This window comes from Polypterus senegalus, chromosome 3 (genome assembly GCF_016835505.1).
Source record: "Polypterus senegalus isolate Bchr_013 chromosome 3, ASM1683550v1, whole genome shotgun sequence".
In the NCBI taxonomy this organism is placed as follows: domain Eukaryota; kingdom Metazoa; phylum Chordata; class Cladistia; order Polypteriformes; family Polypteridae; genus Polypterus; species Polypterus senegalus.
In genome coordinates, this window is record NC_053156.1 from 63,805,218 (window position 1) to 63,830,197 (window position 24,980).

The window sequence follows — 24,980 nt, forward strand, 5'->3', positions numbered from 1 at the left end:
TTGAATTCATTCCACCTTTATCTGTACCATCTGCTGTTTTCTTCAAAGACTCTGAACACAACATGCATATCCAAGCAAAAATTAAACATCAATGATAAACTCGGAATGGCATCCCATGTAGTACATTCGAATGTATCACTAAAGAGGGGAAGTTGTAGGGCATTACTATGTTCTCAGTTGAAGTTATTTGAATGCCACCAAACTAAGTTATACTGGAGAAGCGATTTCACTTTCTAATTCATGTAAAAGCAGCTCAACCTCAAGTAAAAATGTATGGAATTGGTGGTATGAAAAAAACTTGATATTTTTCTCTATATCACTCCTTTTAAGGTGTAACACAGAAGCAGGCTATGATATGCTAAGGCCAAAAGGCCTGGTCATCGTACTAAAACAAAAAGGTGGAGGGAGTTTTTTAAATGGAGAAAAAGAATACAACCTTCCTGTAGCTAACCGTCAGTTATCTCTTGCCTCACTTTTTTATCTTTTTAATTGAACACCAGTGTGATGTTCCTTATGTTAACCTTTATGAAATAGACCACTATTTTTAAGATTGCAATTTTTGCTAAATTAACAAGAAAAACAATAGAATAAAATATAAAACAAAGAGACAGAATGGTATCTCCTCCAGGGTGTGGGCTCTAATTACTGACTCACTGGCAACCTGGCATAATATTAAACCAAAGAAATACAAAATAAAACAAAAAACTCTTCTTTGCACACACAAATACTCTGTCCGGTTACAGACAAGGAGCAGTTGAACTCCACACCCTATTCGCATCATTTGTATTGGTTAGAGAAAACCCAAAACACAACCCTATACTGGCCCCTATAACACATCCACACAAGAAGCAACAGCCCACCAGCAGGAGTATACCAAGTCCAATGCAGACCAGTATTGTACTCCAAAATGCAAACAAGTAGAGCGTCTTGTTACAGTAAAGTACACCACTTTGTTCATCATAGTTCGGCTGGTAGATGGAGTAAATCCAAACGTTACCTGCGAATGAGAAAGGGGCACCCAGTCACCAAAAGGGCAAACAGATAAGAGAATTAAAAAAAAAAAAGAAAAAACAACAGTATGGAAGGGAAAGATTACAGATAAGGTGTACAACATGTGAAAACATGGACAAATTGTATGGGAGAGTAGGCAACATTGACTAAAAGATGCAGCAATGGAGCAAAAGTGTGATAGCCACTTGTGAAATACATTTTTTCTTAAAACAATGGAACTGTTTAAAAAACATTATGGATAATTATTGGTGACTGATGAAGTGCTTGAAGAGGCTCATCAAAGACTTAACTTGCTTATGTCTGATCCATTCTTTACATTCTCTTCAGTGTGCATATCAGCCTAGTATGTATACAGATGATACCATCTCATACTTTATATATATATATATATATAAATATAAATATATATATATATATATATATATATATATATATATATATACACACACACGCACACACACATTTCTCCGAGTAATCATTTCTCTTTGTTTGCACTAATGTGATGTTTACTTTCTTTGCTTTGACACTGTCGTTTTTTTTATGCTTTCATATTCTGTATCTTGCTCTGCATGTGTTTCCCGCCTAGGTTTTTTTTTTGAGTCTTTTGAATTTCACTTTTCATTATCTCTAACCTGCTCTGCATGTGTTTGTCCCCCTTGTTTTTTAACCTCTTTATGATGTTTTACTTTGTTTTCTACTCTGTCTTTTATTTCTGACCTCGCTTTGTCCTATTTTTTTTTCAATGACACCTGGTCCGTGGTGATTATATTCCCTTTTTCGAGTAATAATTTCCGTTTGTTTGCGCTACTTTACATCTTTTTGCGATCTTTACATTCTTTTTTTTATATTTTATAATTTTCCTATTTTCATATTCTTTAACTTTCTCCACATGTGCATTACACCGTTTTTTTCCCCATTTATTTATCAGTTTTCCAATTAACAGTAACATACATACACATCTCTTCAAATAAAATTTCAAAGGTATCGACAAACATATTAGTGTTGAATATCAGACACGAACAATAAACCTATAATGCCTAAACCTCATATCCCACCCATAGGGCTACAAAAAAGATAAAATAGATAATGGTTAATTAAATAATTAAACAACAAGAAAGTAATTTAAAAAAAAACCCTAATACACAGGATGCTACAAAAAATAAGTAAATAAATAAATAACAATTAAAAAAATAATAGTAATAAAATAAAATAGGAAATAAATAAAGTTCAATCAGGTGCAATTGTTTCCAAGGATCTAAAATAAGAAACAAAAGGTTGCCAGACCTTCAAAAACCCATCAGCTCTCCCTCTCAGACTAAACTTGATTTTTCAAGTTTTAAAAAGAACATAAGATCCTTCAGCCAGCGGGCCATGGTCGGGGGATGCGGAGCCTTTCAGGACAATAATATTCTACGTCGTGCTAACAGTGAAGTGAAAGCGATTGCATTCAATTGTGTACTATTAAAACATGTATCATGATCTCCAGTTAACCCCAAATATAGCGATCAAAGGACAGGGTTCCAGTCGGATTCCAAAAACATGAGAAATAATGTGAAAATAGGAGGTCCAGTACAACTGGATTTTGGGGCAAAGAAAAAACATGTGGCTTAAATTGCAGGGAGAGGAGTTGCATCGGTCACATAGGTCAGGAACATTGGGATAAATTTTAGATAGTTTAGACTTTGACCAATGTAGCCTATGTACTACTTTAAAATGAATAAGAGAAAGCCTTGCACAAGATGAGGAAGTACGAATCCCCTTAACTACACTATCCCAGTAGCCCTCTCTGAAGTCCAGACCCAACTCCTCTTCCCAATTTGAAATAGTTTTACTGTCAGAGCAACTGTCCATTGAAAGAACAGTATTATATATTTGCGAGGTAAGAGATTTCTTATGTGAAGAAAGTTCAAATAAGTCTTCCCAAGACTGTTTATGTGGGCGAATGGGAAACTCAGAAAAAATAGTGGAAGCACAGTGTCTAACCTGAAAATAACGAAATAAATGAAATGAGGGCAAACCATATAGGGACGACATATCCGTAAAGTTAAGAAAGATATTATCCTTATAAAGATCGGAAAAACATGTAATGCCCTTTTTATCCCATAAGTTAAATGTAGAGTCTAAAAGGGAAGGGGGAAAAAGGTGATTATTACATAGTGGGGCCAGAGCTGAAGCAGAAACAGATTTGAAGTGGCGTCAAAATTGATGCCATATCTTGAGAGAGTTAAGTACAACAGGGTTATCTGTATATTGAGTAAGGGATACAGGGAGGGATGAAAATAATAAAGCGGGGAGAGAGGTCGAAAAACATGATTGAGCTTCTAGCTGACACCAAAATGCCTGAGGATCTTTTAGCCAATAAATGTATTTTTGAATGTTAGCTGCCCAATAATAAAACATCAAATTGGGTAAAGACAGAACTCCACTGAGTCGGCACTTTTGTAATTATGACTTGCGAATTTTGGGAGACTTACCTCTCCATATGAATGAGGAGATCATTTGATCAATAGATTTAAAAAAAGATTTGGGTAAGAACAAAGGAATGCACTGGAAAAGGTATAAATATTTGGGTAAAACATTCATTTTAACTACATTAATCCTGTCCAATAAAGATGCCAGCAAATTAGCCCGTCTTTAAAAAGCTGACCTTACATGAGACAGTAGAGGAGTGAAATTAGCAGCCCGTAGAGCCTTAGGTGAGCTAGTCACATTCACTCCCAGATACTGGAAACCAGTATAACTCAGGTGGAAGGGAAGGTCAGTCTGTCTGAGCCGTTGCGCAGCTTTGTTTATAGGCAAGCATTCACTCTTTTGAATGTTAAGTCAATATCCAGAGAAGAAACCAAAATCTTTTAGTATTTTCATAACATGTGCTAGGGAATTAGTCGGGTTTGTGAGATACTGAAGTAAATCATCTGCATACAAGGCCACCCCATGTTCTATATTTCCACGAGTCACGGATCAATGTATCCATTTTGAGTCATAAAGTCTGAAAATTACTTTGACATGGCAGATGGGGTTTTTATGCTGGAGGCAGATCTATCTAGTCGGATCAATAACACAGTTTAAATCCCCCCCAAAGATCAGAAGGTGTGTATTCAAATTAGGGATCATGCTCAAAAGATTATTAGCAAATTGGGTGTTGTCAAAGTTTGGGGCATAAACATTCACCAAGCCAATAGGATTGTGCAGGATAGTCCCTACAATAATTAAAAATCTCCCATTTTTGTCTGTTATCGTCTTAGAAAGTGAGAACTTTATTTTATTACTAATTAAGATTGCAACACCTCTTGCTCTGGAGTCAAAACTGGAATGAAAGACGTGACCTATTCATGGCGTTTTAAGTCTTTTCTGATCCTTAATACGCAAATGAGTCCCCTGAAGAAAAATAACATCTGCTTTAAGACGCTTTAAATGAGTGAGAACTCTAGATCTCTTGACCGAACCATTCATACCCTTCACATTCCAGGACAGAAAAATAATCGGGCTCCCCATAATGTTACTGTCAACCATATTGTTTTTTTCCAAGCAACGTTACTGTACAGCTATAGTACCGAACCCCACCCCTCACCCACTTAATTCTCTTCCCCAAATGAAGAAGACAGCAGCATAACCCAAACATCTAGAACCTCCTATCTCGGACTCCCACCACACTATTCACATAACATTATAAAAAAAGAAGAGAAAAAAATAACCTCACTCGGTAAGATGAACATACCAGTCTAGAGAAAAAAACAAACACCTCAAAACCAGCAGAATGTCCTCAATGATTAATTAAAGCTGTTAATTCAGTGTCATATAGAAATGAGCCCTGTAACCGTGCAAATAAAAGATCATTAAGGTAAAAAATAATTACTAGTCTCTGCACAAATCTTGCACAAATTTGTCGGCGTCTGACACAGATTGCAGCCATTTTCTCTCTCCGGTTGGCAGAACGATGCGCAGTTTAGCTGGATAAAGAAGCACAGGCCAGAACCCCCTCTTGTAGAGCTCTGCCATGGCATCCTTGAACCCTGCATGCTGCCTTACCACTTCAGGGGTGTAGTCCTCGTAAAACCGAATCTTATGGCCATTGGAGACCAGGTCAGCTCTCTTACGTGCTTCGCGAATCACCAGATCCTTTATTTGGTAGCGATGAAAACGCAGGATAATCGGCCAGGGTTTCCCCCCAGCAGCCGGCTTGGAAGCTAGGCTCTGGAGTACCCTGTCCATCTCTGGCGGTTAAGTAAGCACCTGTGATCCAAGGACATCGACAAGGAGTTGGGAGAAAAAAGTAGTAGGGCGTGGACACTCAATAGCTTCAGGTAAACCCACAATCGGAATATTATTGCGTCTGCTGCGCCCTTCTAGATCTGACATCTTGGATTTTAACCACTCGTTATCTTTTTGGAGCAGTCCGCCTTGATCTGGTCTAAACATTGATCAAAATCGGTATGAGCAAGCTCGAGAGAACTAATATGTAGACTATGGTCATGTACTGCAGATTGAACACTGTCCAGCTTAGACGATAAATTTTCAAAAGTAGGCTTAAAGTCCACAGACAGCGCATCTCTGTGATCTTCTAGCAGAAGGCTAATCTGCGCCATAGTTGCAGGTGCCGACGGCGGTGTGTTTTCTCGGTCTCGTTCGGATTTATCCTTCAATTTAGGCATTCTACAGGTGGATTAAAAGTAATACAGTAATCCCTCCTCGATTGCAGGGGTTGTGTTCCAGAACCCCCGCGATAGACGAAAATCCGCAAAGTAGAAACCATATGTTTGTACGGTTATTTTTATATATTTTAAGCCCTTATAAACTCTCCCCCACTGTTAACATTATTATAGCCATCTAGACATGAATTAACACCCTTTAGTCAAAAGTTTAAACTCTGCACCATGACAAGACAGAGATGACAGTTCTTTCTCACAAGTAAAAGAATGCAAAACATATCTTCCTTTTCAAAGAATGCGTGCCAGGAGTAGAGAATGTCAGAGAGAGAGAGAGAGAGGGAGAGTGAGAGAGCACGAGAGAAAAGCAAACAATCAAAAAATCAATACGTGCTTTTGGGCTTTTAAGTATGCCAAAGTACCGCGATAAAGCAGCATTTTTTAGAGGAGCATCCGTATCCTTTAGGCAAATAGCCTCTGTGCAAACAGCTCATCTGCTCACACCCCTTCCGTCAGGCGCAGAGAATGTCAGAGAGGGTGAGAGAGACAGAGAAAAGCAAACAATCAAGCACCTGCATGGGAAGCATATCACATATCATTGAGGAGTTTTATTTAATACGTAATGCGTGCTCTGATTGAATAGCTTCTAAGCCATCCGCCAATAGCATCCCTTGTTATAAAATCAACTGGACAAACAAACTGAGGAAGCATGTACCATAAATTAAAAGACCCATTGTCCACAGAAATCCACGAACTAGCGAAAAATCCGTGATATATATTTAGATATGCTTACATTTAAAATCCACGATGGAGTGAAAGCCGCGAAAATCGAAGCACGATATAGTGAGGGATCACTGTACACGTAAAAGTTCCTAAATCTGGGTTTCAGAACAAAAAGTGTGAGGTTTGTAAGATAAATATAGTACAGCGTAGCAGATTCCATTTTTTTTTGAGCCTTTTGAATTCCACTGCTTTCATAATCTCTAACCTGCTCTGCATGTGTTTAGCGCCAACGTTTGTGAACGTCTTTATGAAGTTCTACTTTGTCTTTTACTCTGTCTTTTAATTCTGAGCCCGATTGGATGTGCTTTTTTTTCAATTCCACTTGTTCCGGGCTGATAATTACTTTCCTTATTTTCTGAATTTGCACCTAGATTATTCTTTTTCTTTTTTCTTTATTTTTTTCTCCAATGCTTTTGAGTCTGTTTTCTCAGCGCTGCTTCCTTCTTCGCTTAGTTGTTTACATTTCATCTATAACGTATTGCCCTTACATGCTTTATATGCACTGAGAGCCCTGGATCTGTTTGTGCTCAAAGACTTACACGACTGAGTGTTTTGCTGCCCGTGGTCTTATTTGATATTGGTTGTAAGTATGGCGTGTCTTGCAAGAATCTAATGTTCTACGTCCCTACGAGACGGTCCCGGGTATCTCTTGGCGCAAAGTCTCATGTTTAACGTCCCCGACAAGGCAAAGCCCTCACTCACCCACTCATCACTAATTCTCCAACTTCCCATGTAAGTAGAAGGCTGAAATTTGGCAGGCTCATTCCTTACAGGTTACTTGCAAAAGTTAAGCAGGTTTCATTTTGAAATTAATCGATGCGATAAGTCGCTATGATAACACAGTGGCGAAACAGAGAGGTACAGGAGGTAATAAAGATGTAGAAGGAGGCAAAGAAGACATTCAGTCAGAATGAATTTTACAATAGCGAAGGCAAGGACAGGGAAGGATTTCAGCCCGATAAAGCAGATGAAAGATGAGCAAAGTATAGTGTTGAGTGACCATGATAGTTTCATGAATAGAAAGGGGTACTATGAAAAGCTCCTTAATGAAGAAAATCTAAGGGCTGTATTTGGAAGTGGAGTCCAAATGAAGGGCTAATAACAAGGAGGCACTGAAAATAATAAAAAAGGGAAAGGCAGCAGAACCAGAAATACCAGCAGAAGTGTGGAAGAGTTATGGGGAAGAGGAGTAGATGTGTTGTGGAATCTAATGCAGAAGATCTATGAATAGGAGAAGATACTGGTGGAGTAAAAAACTGTGTGATTGTAGCCATTTACATGGAGAGGGGTGATATTCAGGACTGTGGAAACTATAAAGGAATAAAGCTGATGTCACACACAAAGAAAATATGAGAAGGGTTAAAGAGAGAATGCTTAGGATATGAGACCACCATAGGGGAGTAGAAGTTTGTTTTATGTCAAAGTGAAGAACAGCTGATGCAGTCCATGCAATGAGATGGCTCATATAGAAGCATCATGAAAAACATAAAATTGTATATATTGTGTTCATTGATTTGCAGAGGGCTTATGATAGAGTGCCACATCAAGAAGTCTGGAGGTACATGAGAGAGAAAGCAGTACCATATAAGTATGTGAAGATTGTCCAGGAAATGTATGAGGGAGTGAGGACTCAGACTAAAAGCAGTTTTGGGTATAAGAGACAAGATCCCAGTCAGAGTAGGTCTACATCAGGGAAGAAGCTAAAAGAATGAAGAGCTATGGAAGATAAAAGATTGAAGATAAATAGGAAGAAGACAGAAAATTTGGTGTTCAATGATCAGGTTTCAGAAGTTAGGCTGCAGGGAGGGCTATTAAAAAGAGTGGACAAGTTTAAAAATCAAGTCAAATACAGTTGTGTGAGGTAGATACAATGAGGTGGCCCATGTTATAAACTCCAGTCAGTTATTCAGGAGTCTAATGGCCTTGGGAAAGAGAGTTCTTTAGGCTGGAAGTCCTGCTTTCCATACTCCTATACCTCCTGCCTGAGGGTAGAAGAGTGAACAGTTCATGTTGGAGGAGGGTGCGGGGGTTGGGGTTTGGGGTCCCTGAAGATCGAGGCAGTTCTCCTGCGGACTCTGCAGTTGTACATGCTCTGCAGAGAGAGCAGTGGGGTCCTGGTGATCTTCTCAGCAGTCTTTACCACTCTCTGCAGGCATTTGCGGTCCATAGCAGTAGTGTTGCCGTACCACATGGTGATGTAGCTAGTCAAGATGCTCTCAACAATGCAGCTGTAAAAGTTGCCAAGGATCTTAGTTGACACACCAAACCTCCTCAGCCTCCTCAGAAAGTACAGCCGCTGTTGAGCCCTCTTGACCAGTTGTGTGGTGTTAAGAGTCCAAGTGAGGTCATCACTGATGTAGATGCCCAGGTATTTAATACTGCTCACCCTTTCCACTTCAAGCCCTCGGATGAACAGTAGCCAGTGAAGTCTCCTCTCCTTCCTCATGCCATTATCATCTCCTTCATCTTGTCTGTGTTGAGGGTGAGGTTGCTGTCCTCACACCATGATGCCAAACTGTCCACTTCCCTTATGTAGGCCGCCTCATCCCCACCAGTGATGCGTCCAATCACTACATGTTCTTGACACGAGTGTGTACACGCTTACTACACCAATGTTTACCACACATTACACACACAATAGCCCAGATCTAAAACTGCTGGATTTTCACATGCAGAGTTATGTGAAATCAGACTGCACCTACCTGTAATGAACCAGCAAAACATGAACAGTGACAGCAGCCCATTGCACATGGTGGAACCTCCCCTTGCATTGGACCCAACTTCCTCTGCTTCGTTGCCAAGGTGGAAGAAAGACAGGAAGTCCATTACAAGAGAAAACACTCCTGACACAATCAAGTAGATGGGGATATAATGCTGGACAGGGCAGGAATTCAAGTAGATCGAACCTGAGAAAGAGCAATAAAAGTGATTAGAGCTTTATAATTTAAAAAAAATCACTAAACACACACAACTCCCTGGTAAAGCAAAGAACTACTGGTTTACCTATGGTGATCTGAGCCACTGGCAGAGCAAACATTATCGTTCTGAACATCCCTATGGAAAGAATAAAACAGATAAATGTGACACAAGCATGTCATAACTTATAATTGCAATATGAGTTAGAGAAGACAGGAAATCATGGATTAATCATTTCACAAATAACAAAAATAATAGCATTTAGAGATCATGTGCTATTCCGAAAGAACTAATCAGTCTGAGTGTTGCCAGGCATGCAAGAAAGTGGTCTGCAGAACACGTAAGACAAACCCCAGCAAGTAGTATTAGAATTTCACTGATTAAAATGCATTGGAGCAGCAGAACACCAGCATTCATTTTTTCCCTACTCCATTCCTTCAAAGGTATAACACCACAGCCTACAGTATGCTGACACTCTAAGGCTTCGACACCATGTGTAAAAGTGTGCTCTTTAGGTGTCTGTAGGCAAACTCAACTGCATGTTGAAGAGGTCTCTTTCGTGAGGAGATACACTCCTTCTAAATTAGATCTTTGTGGGTAAAAACTCACATTTACATTAAGGGGACAAAAAAATCCATGTTTTATAATCTGACCCAGTTTAACCTGCCTTATTTATGAAGGTGTTCAAGTCGTCCACATTAATGTTAGAATTAATTACCAGCCAGAACAATAAGTGTTACATAGAACATAAAAAAGTACCTACATGCTACAGCTGTGCTCACTTTAGCAGTCAGGGATATACAGAGAAGAGGGTTTTGGTATTCTTCCATGTTGCCAACTTGTGCGTAATTCTGTGAAAACAGTAGATTGATTTTAAAATGCATGCCCAGTAATTCCAGGTGCATTGCAAAGCTGCACACCATTACACCACTCCAACCATCATTCTGCAACATTCCACCATTCTTTCAGTAGGTACCTGCATTTTCCTGCCATGCTGACATGGCGTTCGCCCATTAACATCCTATAATTAGTCAAAATATGCTAGCACAGCATTACTTTGGACAGATTTGTAATAGACAGGGAACTGACAAATACATAGACCCCTGCTCCTCTTCACCACTATTCTACATTACTAAAGGACTACATTTCTGCTTCCCAGGTTATGGACAGCTTGCCGACAGTCTCGACTGATTTCCTGGTGACTCGGAAACAGTAAACTGGAAAATGAGGGCACTAAGTGTCATTACTATAACAATTACCCATTATAGGGTGAAAAGAAAAGCAGTGCCACTCCAACGGGAGGAATATTTAGGGCAGTGCTTGTTACTGGCATAGGAAGTATAGGAAGATGGTTTTGGCAGCAAAAGATCTCCAATCTGCAGGATCACCTCATGCTCATGTTCACTGTTCTGCTGTGTCACTACTGCTGCTGTCTGCTAAGCAGAATAGTGCCTAAGAAGAGTCACTTTTTCACACTTTATCACTGTACAAGCCAGTGAAATGACACCTAATTAGCGATGCTCAGATCAATTTGCAGCCAATCTAAATCAGACAATTTTCACTAAAAAAAAACTTGATCAGTAATCAGTAAATTGGCCGATCACAAAAGTCGATCACTTTAGCCCCTGCACAAACCAGATTGCATTACACTGTGACTGTCAGACAGCCAATCCGCCAGCAACCGCGAACACACAACAGCTACCACTGTAACAGATGTTTTATGTTGATTTATGTGAGAAACTATTGCTTTGTGTGCTTCTCAGAAAACATAGCATTTTGGAAAAAAAATATTCAGCCCTCGGAGAGTTAATAAAACAAGCAATTATAACATCCACCCCAATCCCATCATACACAATGAAAACAAGAAAGGTGACTTTTAAAAACCTTTATACGGGATGAAAGCCTGATGTGGAAAGGCAGGTCATTCCAAAGGCTAGGAGAAACAACTGAGATAGCTCTGTCTCCCCTCGACTTCAGTTGAGATCTAGGAACTACAAGGAGTAGTCGTCCAGTTTAGCTCACTGCTCTCAGTGCTGCATAAGGATGAAGGAGGCTGCAGATTATTTTGGAGCGAGACCATGCAAGGCTTTAAAGATTTTAAAATCAATGCAACATCTCACCATTAGCCAATGGAGAGAGGCTAAAATGGGCGAGATATGATTCTTTTTTCTGGGTCCAATTAAAAATCTAGCTGCAGCATTTTGAACCAGCTGAAGGCGCAACTGAGCAGATTTGGGCAGTCCCACATATAAGGAATTACAATAATCTAGCCAAGTAATAAAGTAATGAATGACTGTTTCCAAGTACTGAAACAAAAGGATTTTAACTTAGAAATTTGCCTCAGTTGGTAAAAAATGAACTTTACTACTGTGGAGATTTGTTTTTCAAAACTTAGTGACAACTCGAAGATGATACCTCGGTTATTGACATCACTGTGATTCATTGCTGCCAAGGAGCCTAACTGAGTGCTAATTTCAACTGCAGATGTGGCAGGACCAAAAATAATGACCTCTGTTTTATTTTTGTTTAATAGTAAGAAATTTTGCACCATCCGATATTTATTATTCTCAAAGCATTTCAACAGCTTTTTGACAGATGACGCGAAATCCGGACAAACTTTGAGGTATAGCTGTGTATCATCAGCAGCATAACAATGATACGCGACATCATGTTTGTGAAAGATGGCCCTCAAGGGGAGCAGATAAAGGGAACATAGAAGGGGAGCCAGGATAGAACCTTGTGGGACAGGAGCTGGCTGGGAGAAGTTCCCATTTATGTTAACAGACATAAGGTAGCACCCAAACCATTTCAATGCATAGCCTGGAATGCCTACTTCATCCTCAAGCCATTTTAACAGAACTCCATGGTCCACTGTGTCAAATGCCGCACTAAGAACCAGTAAAACTAAGATTGTAGAAGTGACTGAGTCCAAAGTTAATAGAATATTACTTGTCACCTTCAGCAAAGCCGAATCAATACTATGATGTTTTTTAAAACCTGATCGAAACACATCATATACATCGTTATCCTCCAGATATGAAAGTAACTGAAAATAAACCACATTCTCCATAATTCTGGACAGACATGGGAACTTATAAATAGGCCTATAGTTTGAAAGAGCTCTAGGATCAAGTGTGGGCTTCTGCAACAGAGGCTGAACAATTAAATGTTTAAAGTTGTCTGGCATTACACCAGATTTTAGACAGTTGTTAATAACAGCCAAAACAATTGGACTAATATTTCTGAAAGTATCTTTAAATAGGCGTGAGGGTTTGATATCTAGCGGATAATTGGAATGTTTCATATGCAGGATTATATCAGCTAATAGTTTGAAAGGAAGTAAACTAGCTGTACACTGGCCTTAGAGGGGCTGGTGTCATCCCACAGTGATCAACACCTGGAAGAGTAATGCTGGATCGAATGGCTTGGACTTTATTTATAAAATTGAGAAAAAGCTCACAGGTCTCAGGGGTATTCTCAGGGAAGCCGCTGACAGGTGGGTTTAAGAGAGTGTTTATGGTGCTAAACAGCACCCTAGGTCTGGAGGCAACATTAGCAATTAGATAAGATAAATATTTGATCACAGCCTCTTGATAGGACTTCCAGCAAGTTCTAAGAATTTCATAAGAGACCTGCAGTTTGTCCTTTTTACACCTCCGTTCAGCCTGCCTGCATTCCTGCCTGAGCATATGAGTAGCGTCATTTAACTAGGGCTGATCACTGGCTTTATTCTTGGCTCTCCTTAACTTTAAGGTGCGACCAGATCCAGAGTATCCTTACAAGTGAGATTGAGAAGCTTAACCATATCTGTAACACCTGAGCACACAGAGAGGGTGTCTAACACCAAGGGTAAACAAATGTCAGAGAAGATATCACAGAACTGCTGCGCTATGTCCGCATTTATACTGTGTGAAAGGCGCTGTGGTTTAGTGAAACTGATAGGTGGATGCAAACAATTTAAAAAAAACTGCAAAGTGATCAGAAATACTGACATCAGAGATGTCCAGGTTATTTGCAGAGCGGCCAAGTGTTAGAACGAAGTCCAATGTACTACCTGATGTGTGGGACTTGACACAAGCGGAGTAAAATTAAAAGAGTCCAAAAGACCTAGAAAAACTTGAATTTTCAAATCTCCTAGAATCAGCATTCTATCAGTGTGTGACACCATGAAAGATAAGAACTCTGAGAACTCCTGAACAAAATTCTTATGACATCCAGGAGGTCTAAAAACCAGTGCACATAGTACAAGATTTGTAAGGTCAATTTTAAACAGCTGAGCCTTAAAACTGGAGAAATTGTCTACAGTCAAAAGCCTACATTTAAAACGATTCAGAAAAACGATAGCAAACCCACCACCTTGATCGGCGATTCTAGGTGAGCTTAAAAAGGTACAATCAGGAGGGGAGAGATCATGGGGAGAAATTGAGTCGCCAGCACTTAACCAAGTCTGACATAAATAGAAAGTTCAGGTTGTGGGATGTAAAAAAGCCTATTAAAATAAAATATTTGTTGGCTATGGACCAAATGTTCATTAAGGCCATCTTCACGGAGTAGTTTGAAGGTGTCTCACGGCCTTTTTGATTGGTTTTTATCATATGTGAGTATTGAAGTGAGTGAAGTTTAACAAAGTTAACTCCTCCACCCCTTGCACTTGATCCAACGAGAGAAAATCCACGAGCAGAACAGATGGTAGGAATTAAGCTGACAGTCAGAGAACTGGAGCGCATACTCCAGTGCAGCCTCCGACAAGATCCGTAATGTATATAGTGGGGCCATCGTAAAATTCCTAGAGCAACACAGTGATTATATAATCCAGCTCCTAGGCGAGGCATTGAGTTCAAACTCCTCAGCTCAACAGATGAATAAGCAGTTACCATTAAAATGTATACACTTACCTCATAAGCTGAAGAACAGGGGATCAGATCCACATTTTATAATTACACCTCAAAAATTATGAATGTGTAGTTGATATACTAAAGAAAAACAACACACCTGTATAAATATGACAAATTTATATTTTAACAGCAAAAACGTAATGCAATTAATGATTTAAAATGTGTATGTATATTTAAATTTAAGCAGAATTTCATTGGCAATGTTAATTGATTGTGTGAAAAAATATATAGCTCTCTCTCTATATATATATATATATATATATAATATATATAAAGAGAGAGAGAGAAAGAGAGATGGTAAAAACTACTTTAAATTAAACTTTGCTGGTACATTACAGAAAAAAATTTAACAATATGTATTACTGATATATATTTTTGCACATATTTTATTAGTATGTATTTCAAGGAAGGTTTATTTATTTTATTATTTCTATGGTCATTGGACAATAAGCCTACAAATTTTTCATTTTGAAGATATAAAAAATGAACAGTTAACACCTGAGGTGTATAGTTTATTTATATAAATAAACTTTAATATAGGACATAAGACTTCTATTCATCTGGTTACGCAGGAGATAAAGGGATAAAGGGAAAGAAAAAATTGGACTCAGTATTGGACAATCAAGTAACATGAAATTGGTGATCAGTATCGGCCTTAAAAAACCTGATTGGAGCATCCTTACACCTAACTATGTGCACCTGTTTTCTTTAAACGTACACAACTGTACACAATAGTACTCAGGCAAATGCTATACTTTGCAATGCCTGTCTTTTTGCTTGATTACAATTAACAGATAAATTATTGACCAAAATAATGAAAACTATGTCTATAATATGTTGAGATGGTTTAGCCATTAGCTGGACTGCAGCTTTGATTGAAAAATCGGGGGTTGGGTGGGAATCACTTGGTAATGGAGCCTTGGTAATGTATCCATTACAATAGCTGAAAAAGGTTTATTGAATAATGAACACTGTTTTAATTGGTAATGAAAAGATCAAAGCCAAATGACACTTTTTTAGAAAAAAAAGAGGAATGGAGAAAGGGTGAGCTAAAGAGGGTGTTTCTGTCACACAACTTGAAGTTTCCTCAATAGAATTTTACAATCTTTGTGCAACAATCGACAAAACTTGAAGTCAGCAATTTGTTTAAAAATGTTATGGATTTCTTTTTTTACAGTATGTATCTTTGTGCAATATATGACAGAACCTGATTACAAATGATACAGTTTTTTCCTGTGCAGTATTTGATAGAACTTTGATTTTTACACTAGAGTACAGTATGTGAGATTTTGTTCTTGCTTGTATGCTGCACAATTCACCTTACAGCAGATCAGTTTATGTTTATCCAAACTGTAATGTTCATCCCTGTAGTTCAATTATGATGAGTATTTTATTCCCTTTGGATTCATATCTTATTTACATTAAGAGTAAGTGTCTGTTTAAAACACTTTCATTATAATAGTTTTGTTGGTCTTAGTGCAATTTTCTGTGTAAATCCTGTAGGTCACTTTAAAATAGTTTACTCATACTTGCACTGTTCGATCTCAGTATTACTTTGGTGATTAATGATTTTGTGTTATTTTACTTCAGTTTTTAATAAATAAATAAGACCTATTCTCTTTATCTTTTATTTCCATTAATCTCATTAGTAAGCTACAATTAATATCCTATTAACAAGACCAAGACAGATCAATAAGACCTTCATAAACATGTTTTTAAAGAATGCAAGATATCTTCTAATTATCGTTATGGTCAAAGTCCCAGAAAATATCAAGATATAATTTTTTGCCAATATTGCATACTTCTAGATGCAAATGAATATGCTAATACAAAGAACACAGGAGGAAACATGCAAATGTGCAGCTAACATTAGGCAGAAGATGTTATCTTTTAGAATGATTCATGTTTAATCTTAGATAAACTAACCAGTGTGTAAATGTCTGTCAGAAAAATGTGAAATGTGGGCTTTTGGGAACTGTGTTGTTTAACGTGTATCTCATAATTAGTTCTGGTGGATAGGATAAATTGACAGTTTTTTGATTTTCACTAATGTCACTTACTAAAAATAGCCATCAAGCCACATTATAAAAGCATACAGCCTTAGAGAGGTAGTAGACACAACCATTGAGAGGTGCAGACACAATGGCTTTTCAGAAAAGCAATTGTGACAGTGCACCACTAAATTACACAGACATACCTCTCCTGGTTATACTAGAGAGAAGATTGAAGTATGGACACTGATTTGAATCATTCTTGTTGTATGTTCTTCTACTTTTGACTTCTAGTATTTAAAGTCTGATTTTTCTGCTAATAAACCTAAGTAATGATTAAAGTAAGGTTTAAATATTTCCTCACTGTAACTTGCCATGCTCTGGCCAACTGATTTGCTATTTGTTCAGCACTTTCAAAAGCAGCGATCTCGCCTTGATAAAGTAACTCTTCCATGTTTGTTCAGATGCATGCAATGCTCATTCTATTAGAACTGAACAGCACTTTCAGGAGTAACAATGAGCCAGATCAGCGATATAGGCTTCTCTCTGGACCCTGCTAAGGTATTGAAATTTGAGGTGACCAGCCTCGGTCGTATTGCTCTTTTTGACTTTTATGTTTGACACATGAGTGATGAGTGGATGTCACATTGGTAAATACTGCAGGGTGTACATGTAAATCAAGGCTTATAATTTAGGCATTTCCATAATTAACTTGCACACCAACATATAAAGATTCTTAGATGTTAAAGTGCCTTTTGTGGACGCATCATCAAAAAACAAGCTGCTCTCACAGAGGTGCAAATTACCGATAGCAATGGCACTGACACACCCCAATATCATGACAGATGCTGGCTGTTGGACATGATAACAGCTTGGATGGTTCTTTTTCAGTTTGGGCTGGAGAATATGAGTGCTGTCTTTGCCAAAAATTATTTGAAATGTTGATTTGCCAGACCAAAAAACACAATTCCACTGTGCTACTTTCCATATCGGATGAGACCAAGCCAAGAGAAGACGGTAGACTTCTGGACAGTGTTAAGGTATGGCTTCTGAAAGTTTCCTCAAACCCATGTCAGGATATTCATTACAAAAGCACAGAAACGTCTAGGACTGGGATGTTTGAGAGACTAGAGATCATGTAAATTTAGAAGTGGTTTTAGGCTTTCCCCTCTACTCACTGACAGTGCATGCACTGTAGCGCTGTGGTGGGCTGGTGCCCTGCCCGGGGTTTTTTTTCCTGCCATGTGCCCTGTATTGGCTGGGACCCTGTAGTTGGATTATAGCAGGTTGGATAATGGATGGATGGATGCACTGCAGCGCGTGAAATGCTAAAAATCCAACAATTTTTTTCTTTGGGAAACACTTTTCTCCAAGTCCTGGATTATAAAATAAAAATATGGGAATGAGTATAACATAAAGATATACAGGAAGGATAGTCAGAACAAAAAATAAGGTGAGGTTACTGTTTTTGTCAAATAGAATTTAATGCAAGTTCTCTTCAATTGGATGATGAGCCCCACCTTAGTGAGGACATCTAGCTTATTCTGTAAAGCATTAGGGAAAGAGGCCTTATTTTAGGCGCGTGTTATATACTGCCTAATGCAGATAGTAATTTCAACACTCATCTTTTAATATATTAAAAAAAAACACCTTTACCGGGAATATTATTGTCGTGGGGGCCATTAACTATCCCAATATTACCTGGGCTAACCTTGAAAATAGCATAAAACAAGAACAGGAGTTTTAAGATGTAATCAGTGACTGTTTTTTAAAAGTACCAACGTGGGGAGAAGCCTGTCTGGATTTAGTATTTTGTAATAATCAGGATAGAATTAAGGGTGTAAAGGTGATCGAACCAATAGGGTCAAGTGACCATAATATAATGCACAGCTGCAAAGACTAAAACAGTTAAGTTTAACTTTGGTAGGGCTCATTTTGCGCATCTGAGTCTAAGGAAAATGTTCAGGAATAACCTTTTAAGTGTTGAGACAATCGAGGAGCAGTGGAACAGGTTTAAAAACATTTCATATAAAATATAGGACAGGTACATACCTGGATTTGGAATTAGTAGGAAATTTAAAATAACTCAGCAGTGGATTAATAGTTGAAAAAGAAGCTGCAAATTAAAAAAAAAAACAGCTGTATAAGGCATATAAGATCATATGAGAACTTGAGGGAAACCATTAAGGATATTAGGGTAGCAAAAAGGCAGTTAGAGAGGAATATAGAAGAAAAGATGAACAATGACCAAAGAGATTCTTTCAGTATTTCAGTAGTAAAAAAAAAACAGTGAAGGGGAAGGTGAAGTGCCTCAGGAATAGTAAAGGGGAATTTAAAAATATAGACAGTGAAACAGCAGATGCTCTAAACTCACATTTGTCTGAGGTGTTCACATGTGAAGAAGTAGATTACCTCCCAGCTGTTAAAGGGACTACTAAGGAGGTATTGAGTGATTTGGAAATTGTAGAGGGAGAGATATTCCTTAGATTAAATAGGCTGAAATCAAACAAATCGCCAGTACAGATAATATTTATCCACAAGTGCTTAAAAGGGGTTAGAGAGTACATATATAAACCATTGACACATATTTTTAGGAAGTCACTGTACACTGGGGAAATTCTGAGGGAATGGAAAAAAGCAAATATTATCCTGTTATATAAAAAAGGTGACCAAATAACTATAGGCCAGTAAGCTTAATGTGCATTACAGGTAAATGAATGGAAGGAATTATTAAGGAAAATGTTGTGCAGGGATCAGTTCTAGGGCCACTGCTATTTTTAATATACATATATGATTTGGATAGGAATATAAGTAACCAGCTGGTTAAGTAGGTGGACTAGCAGATAATCTGGAATTCATTGAATCATTACAGAGGGACTTGGACAGAATACAGGTTTGGGCAGATTTGTGGCAGATGAAATTTAATACAAGTAAATGTAAAATATTACACATTGGAAGTATAAATGTTGGGTCTGAATACACGATGAGAGATCTGAAAATCGAAAGTACACCTTATGAGAAGGATTTAGGAGTCATAGTGGACTCAACACTATCAACTGCCAGACAGTGTCCAGAAGCCAATAAGAAGGCTAACAGAATGTTAGGTTATATAGCATTATGTGTGGAGTACAAGGCCAAGGAGGTTCTGCTCATGCTTTATAATGCACTGGTGAGGCCACAAGTGGAGTAATGTGTACAATTTTGGTCTCCAGGCTATAAAAAGGACATAGCAGTGCTAGAAAAAGTCCAGAGAAGAGCGACTAGGCTGATTCCAGAGCTACGAGCGATAAATTATGAGGAAAGATTAATAGAGGTGAGCCTTTTTAGTTTAAGCAAAAGAAGATTAAGAGGTGACATGATTGAAGTGTGAAATTATGAAGGGAATTAGTACAGTGGAACAAGACTGTTACTCTAGAATCAGTTTATCAAGAACAATGGAACACAGTTAAAAACTTGTTAACGGTAAATTTCACATAAACATTAGGATGTTTTTCTTTATGCAGGAAACCGCAGAAACAAGGAATAAGCTACTAAGAAGTGTGGTGGAAAGAAGGACTTTAGGGACTGTCAAAATTTGACTTGACGTTACTTTAGAGGAATTAAATGCATAGGACTGGTGAGCTTTGTTGGGTCTGTTTTCGTCTAGATTGTTCTATTGTTCTAAAAAATACCTTTTAAAAAACAGTGCATCTAATTAGATAAAACATGAAATACATTGTCTTTATACTATTTTTGTTTGATTACAAGTTAAAGTAAATTTGCAAATCACTCATTGTTGTTCTTATTTGCATTTTAAATACTGATCCAACTCTTTTGGATTGGGGTTGTATGAGTAAATCAGTTCTCAATTTCAAAACAACAGGAGAAGTAATTGAACGGCAGTTTTGTGGGTTTTTTTTTTTGCAAGTTATAAAATTAATTTAGAAATCATAAGACAAGAAGTTATTTTTATCTGGAAAAGCTGAACTAAAAGAGACCAAGAAACACACTTTTTTTTTAAAAGGAACAACTTATAAATGTCTTTCATGTGCAGTGCAGGTGGATGTACAGTTAAAACAAATTACACAAAGCTGGCTCTATTAGCATCTCCATCAAGACAGGCTAAGAAACATTTGCAATTTAGCAGTTAATCTGGCTTAATGTCATTGAGTTCAAATTTGTGTTTCTCTACAAAAAGTGGCAATTCATTTGTGGAGCAAGTTGACTAATATTGTCAAGTAACAACATGCAGATAGAAAAAAGTATTGCAATACTCAGAACAGGTCCGACTTGTTTTTCCTCCTGATTACTAAGAGTCTGAGATCCTGTGTATGCTGCAAGCCAACAACAAAATAATGCACTGCAAAGATGAGTTACAGCAGAACTGCCAAAAATGAGAAGCAAGGTGTGGCCGCAATTTTTAACCTTCTACCGTTTTCTTTAACTTGTGTGTCAAATGAACTCATGTCTTTAAAAACAAAGCTCATCCTTTTAGAATTACAGGCTCCAGTTATAATATCTGGCTGCACTGTTACAATTTTCCATTAATTTACAGCATAATCCTTGTTATCATTAAATACAGAATTTTATCATTAAGAATCAATGCAGGTGTCATGTGACTTTTACAGGGGTCATGTGACTCAATAATGGCATCTCATTGTATTTTTTGCATTTCACAAGCAATCTGTAGTGGAGTGTGCATGTGAAGTGTAGTGAAGCATTTTTTCATCTGTTCTCACCCTACAAATGAGCCAGTAGTTGTAATTTTATTTTGTTGTCAAGTTACGCAAAATCAATTTAACTTTACTTTAGTCTACTTACTTAAAGATGGCTAGCATAAGTTAAACTTTTGGATAAATGGAGATACTATCTTTGCTCTCTATAGCTTTATCTAGAGTTTTAGTTAATGCCGTTTAAGTAAGTAACACTGCTTTGTGAATCACATTCTTTACATATGTAACATTAAGCTAACTGCAGGGTAACCTCATTCTGCAAATCAGGAGTGGTATTTTATTTTGTTAGTAGAGCTGTAAAGTTTATCCATACGATTTCAAGCCTTCAACTAAATTACAATGTTAAGTTAGCCTAAGTACTTGTGAATGTATAATTTAACAAGTTGCTAACTAACTGGTAAACAAATTCTATCTTTATTATAGCTGATGTTGCTCTCCCTTTATTAAAATACTGATACCACATACTTGTAACTTAACATTGCAGCATGAATCCAGAATAAATTAAAAAAATGAGACAATCAAAATTATTGTTTTTATTTATTATTTTGGTGCAATTTTTTTTTGTTTTTAATTGAAACTGGTCCCTGCCCCAAATTATTTTACAAGTCAAGTGGCTTTATTGTTATACCTTCAATATGCAGTATTGCAGCATACAATGGCATGAAATAATGTTCTCCAGGACTGTCATACAACATATGCATAAATAAAGGATAAGTGCAAGATACGTAAAGAACTATTTTGCAGATAAATAAATAATGATAAATAATCCATAAGAGGTTAGACATGTGGTAACATATCCTTTTAGTCTGATATCAAAATACTTATTCTATAGGTGTTTGTATATTTAGAGAACTGTTACATTATTCCATCCATCAAACTTAACAAATCTGACAATATTTACTCTATGTATAAATGTATATACATACTGTACACACACATATATATATATATATATATATATATATATACATATACTGTATATATATATATATGTATATATATATATATACACATTTATATATATATAGTAGGTGTATGTGTATTGTAATTACATGAAGTTGATCTTTTCAAGGTACTAAAGTATTACTTGTTCATCTGGTTTGTGTGGAAGGGTAAAATTAAAATCCAGCTTAGGGGTTCTAACTGCTATGAGGTCTGCCCTGCCCACTGAGCCATTTTAAATGCACCAAATGATAGCTTTTGTGTTTAGTAATAAATTACGTGGGAGAAGTCAGAAAACAATGAGAAACTTTCTGGTTAAAGAGATATGTTCACATTTTCAGAAACAAATCGTGATTCATTGAATATCTTTGGATAAACTTCAGAGTTTAACTGTCTGCAAAAATAAGCATCTACTTGTTCAACAGATCTACTTGGAACTAAAAACAAATACAGTGCTAAACTTCCAGATCTTTCCATTATGAAATTTTGAGAGGCCCCTTCAAACTATTAGGCTGTAAGCTGTGCCATGTTCAGCTTATTCCTACATTCAGTCCTGCACATCCCCTAAATTCAGTGGCCGTGAGTCTACGATTCACTAACTGAAACAATTCTGTTGGAGCATCTTAATCGGGCCCTTGAGAATCTGAAGTTCTTGGTCTTAATATCCCCATAAAGCCTCCTCTGTTCACTTCGCTTAGCCTTTCACAGTCGATCTTGCCTTTGGAGGCACTTTGTCTGTATTTCTTTGATGTTATATCTTTTTTTTGGATCTTTATGACCACAAATACAGTCGGTACTGTAAATGCAGTGTCACCAGTGTGTTACTAACTATAATCTCTTTTGATTTAAAAAAAAAAAAATTAATCCACACTTTTGTTTTCAGTCGACTAGATTACTGTAACGCACTCCTCTCAGGACTACCCAAAAAAGACATCAATCACTTGCAACGAGTGCAGAATGCAGCTGCTAGAATCCTAACTAGGAAAAGAAAATCCGATCACATTTCTCCAGTTTTGATGTCACTACACTGGTTGCCTGTGTCATTCAGGATTGACTTTAAAATTCTGCTTATGGTTTATAAAGCCTTAAATAATCTCGCTCCATCTTATATATCGGAATGCCTGACACCTTATATTCCAAATCGTAACCTCAGATCCTCAAATGAGTGTCTCCTTAGATTTCCAAAAGCTAAACTTAAAAGAAGTGGTAAAGGGCGTCCTTCTGCTGTTATGCACCTAAAATCCGGAATAGCCTGCCAATAGGAATTCACCAGGCTGATACAGTAGAGCAGTTTAAAACACTGCTGAAAACACATTACTTTAACATGGCCTTTATATAACTTCACTTTAACTCAATTTAACTTAATCCTGATACTCTGTATGTTCAATTCTTCATAATAACTATTCATGGTGGCTCTAAAATCTGTACTGACCCCTACTACTGCGCCACCACCACCTACTCAAAGCATCATGATGCTCTGATGGATGGATTAAAAGCCAGAAGTCTACATGACCATCATCATCAAGTCCATCCTGAGAATCCTAAATCCAAGGAGGACTGTTTCATTTATGTGAGGTAGAATGCCCAGAGGGGACTGGGTGGTCTCATGGTCTGGAATCCCTACAGATTTTATTTTTTTCTCCAGCCGTCTGGAGTTTTTTTGTTTTTTCTGTTCTCCCTGGCCATTGGACCTTACTCTTATTCTATGTTAATTAATGTTGACTTATGTTGTTTTCTTATTGTGTCTTTTATTTTTCTATTCTTTATTATGTAAAGCACTTTGAGCTACTGTTTGTATGAAAATGTGCTATATAAATAAATGTTGTTGTTGTTGAAAAGAAAATCCAAGCACATCTGCCCAGTTTTGATGTCACTACATTGGTTACTTGTGCCATTTAGAATTGACTTTAAAATTCTGCTTATAGTTTACAAAGACTTAAATAATCTCACTCCATCTTATATTTTGGAATTGTCTTTTTTCTCTTTCTTCATCATGTAAAGCACTTTGAGCTGCATAATTTGTATGAAAATGTGCTATATAAATAAATGCTGTTGATGTTATTGAAGAAACAAATGTATGTGATCTGTAAATTCGTTTGGATACATTTAGTAAATAAAATAGAAAAATTATGATTGCTTATTATGATGAACTGAAATGGTCTTTCAAGATAAAAATACAAACTAAGGCAAGCAGGTATCCAGACATATGCAACAGCAACTTCATTTTCAATTTTGATTTTGAATACTCTAATTCACGACAAATGAGTTTTTGGCTGAGTATACAAATAATGAGACACAGAATCTACACAGCTATCCTTTTGTCTAATGGATGAAAAGACCAGTAAACACAAACAAAAGTTCTATTATTTGTAGGAGGCCGAGAATGGCAAGCTCTAAAGGGCAAAAAGTGCACAAAGTAAAAACAAACACCTATCCTATTTAACATGTAAATCTTTTGCTGATTGTTTGCTTCATATTTGTTTCTATTGCAATTCATTTTTAACTTGTCTTATCCTGTGAAATACAGTGAATTGGAAGGTCATTTGATTTTATATTGTCTTTTTAAATGGTTGGCCTTAACATTAAATAAAGGTACCAGTGTTATTACCCTGAATTGGACAAAGAAAATGGAAAAATGGATGGATGGATGCCTACACCAATATTAAGACATTAGAAAAAGACAGTGTATTATATTTTCTGTCATTTATCTTGTATTTGCATATGTTTGCATTCACTATTAACATCTTGTGTTGACTTGTATTATTTTTGCGTGCATTATGTACTAAGATCATGCCCACTGTTGGAGGCACTATATAAATGGGCACAAGCACATAACCCAACAAAAAAAAAAGAAAGAAAAAAAATGTGTTTCCTTATTCAATTTCCCAGTTGCTTACCCTAGGGGTTATGTCAGTTATACAAAACAAGTTAATTATAAAATGATTAATATGTTCTGGAACTGTAACAAGATATTTTTAACTATACCACATAGAGTTTATGCTATGGAAGCTTATTCTTGTAGTTTACTTTGTCATTAAAGTGGAACGTCGTACATTTCATCTTAAAATCAATGTTTAATTTACT

General features: G+C 37.1%; 1 protein-coding gene across 2 annotated transcripts in view; it reads right to left on the reverse strand.

Moving 5' to 3' along the window:
• Nucleotides 1-24,980, reverse strand: part of LOC120525235 (transmembrane protein 272-like) — a 27,296-nt gene continuing 2,316 nt past the window's right edge. The window contains exons 2-6 of one of the 2 annotated variants that reach the window (XM_039747363.1): nt 18,295-18,358; nt 10,120-10,207; nt 9,444-9,494; nt 9,143-9,346; nt 1-997 (exon numbers count right to left, since the gene is read on the reverse strand). In XM_039747363.1, the coding sequence (XP_039603297.1) occupies nt 738-997; nt 9,143-9,346; nt 9,444-9,494; nt 10,120-10,186 (582 nt within the window). In that variant the 5' untranslated portion in view covers nt 10,187-10,207; nt 18,295-18,358 and the 3' untranslated portion in view covers nt 1-737. The remainder of the gene's footprint in view (nt 998-9,142; nt 9,347-9,443; nt 9,495-10,119; nt 10,208-18,294; nt 18,359-24,980) is intronic. The other variant, XM_039747362.1, reaches the window with a different exon arrangement.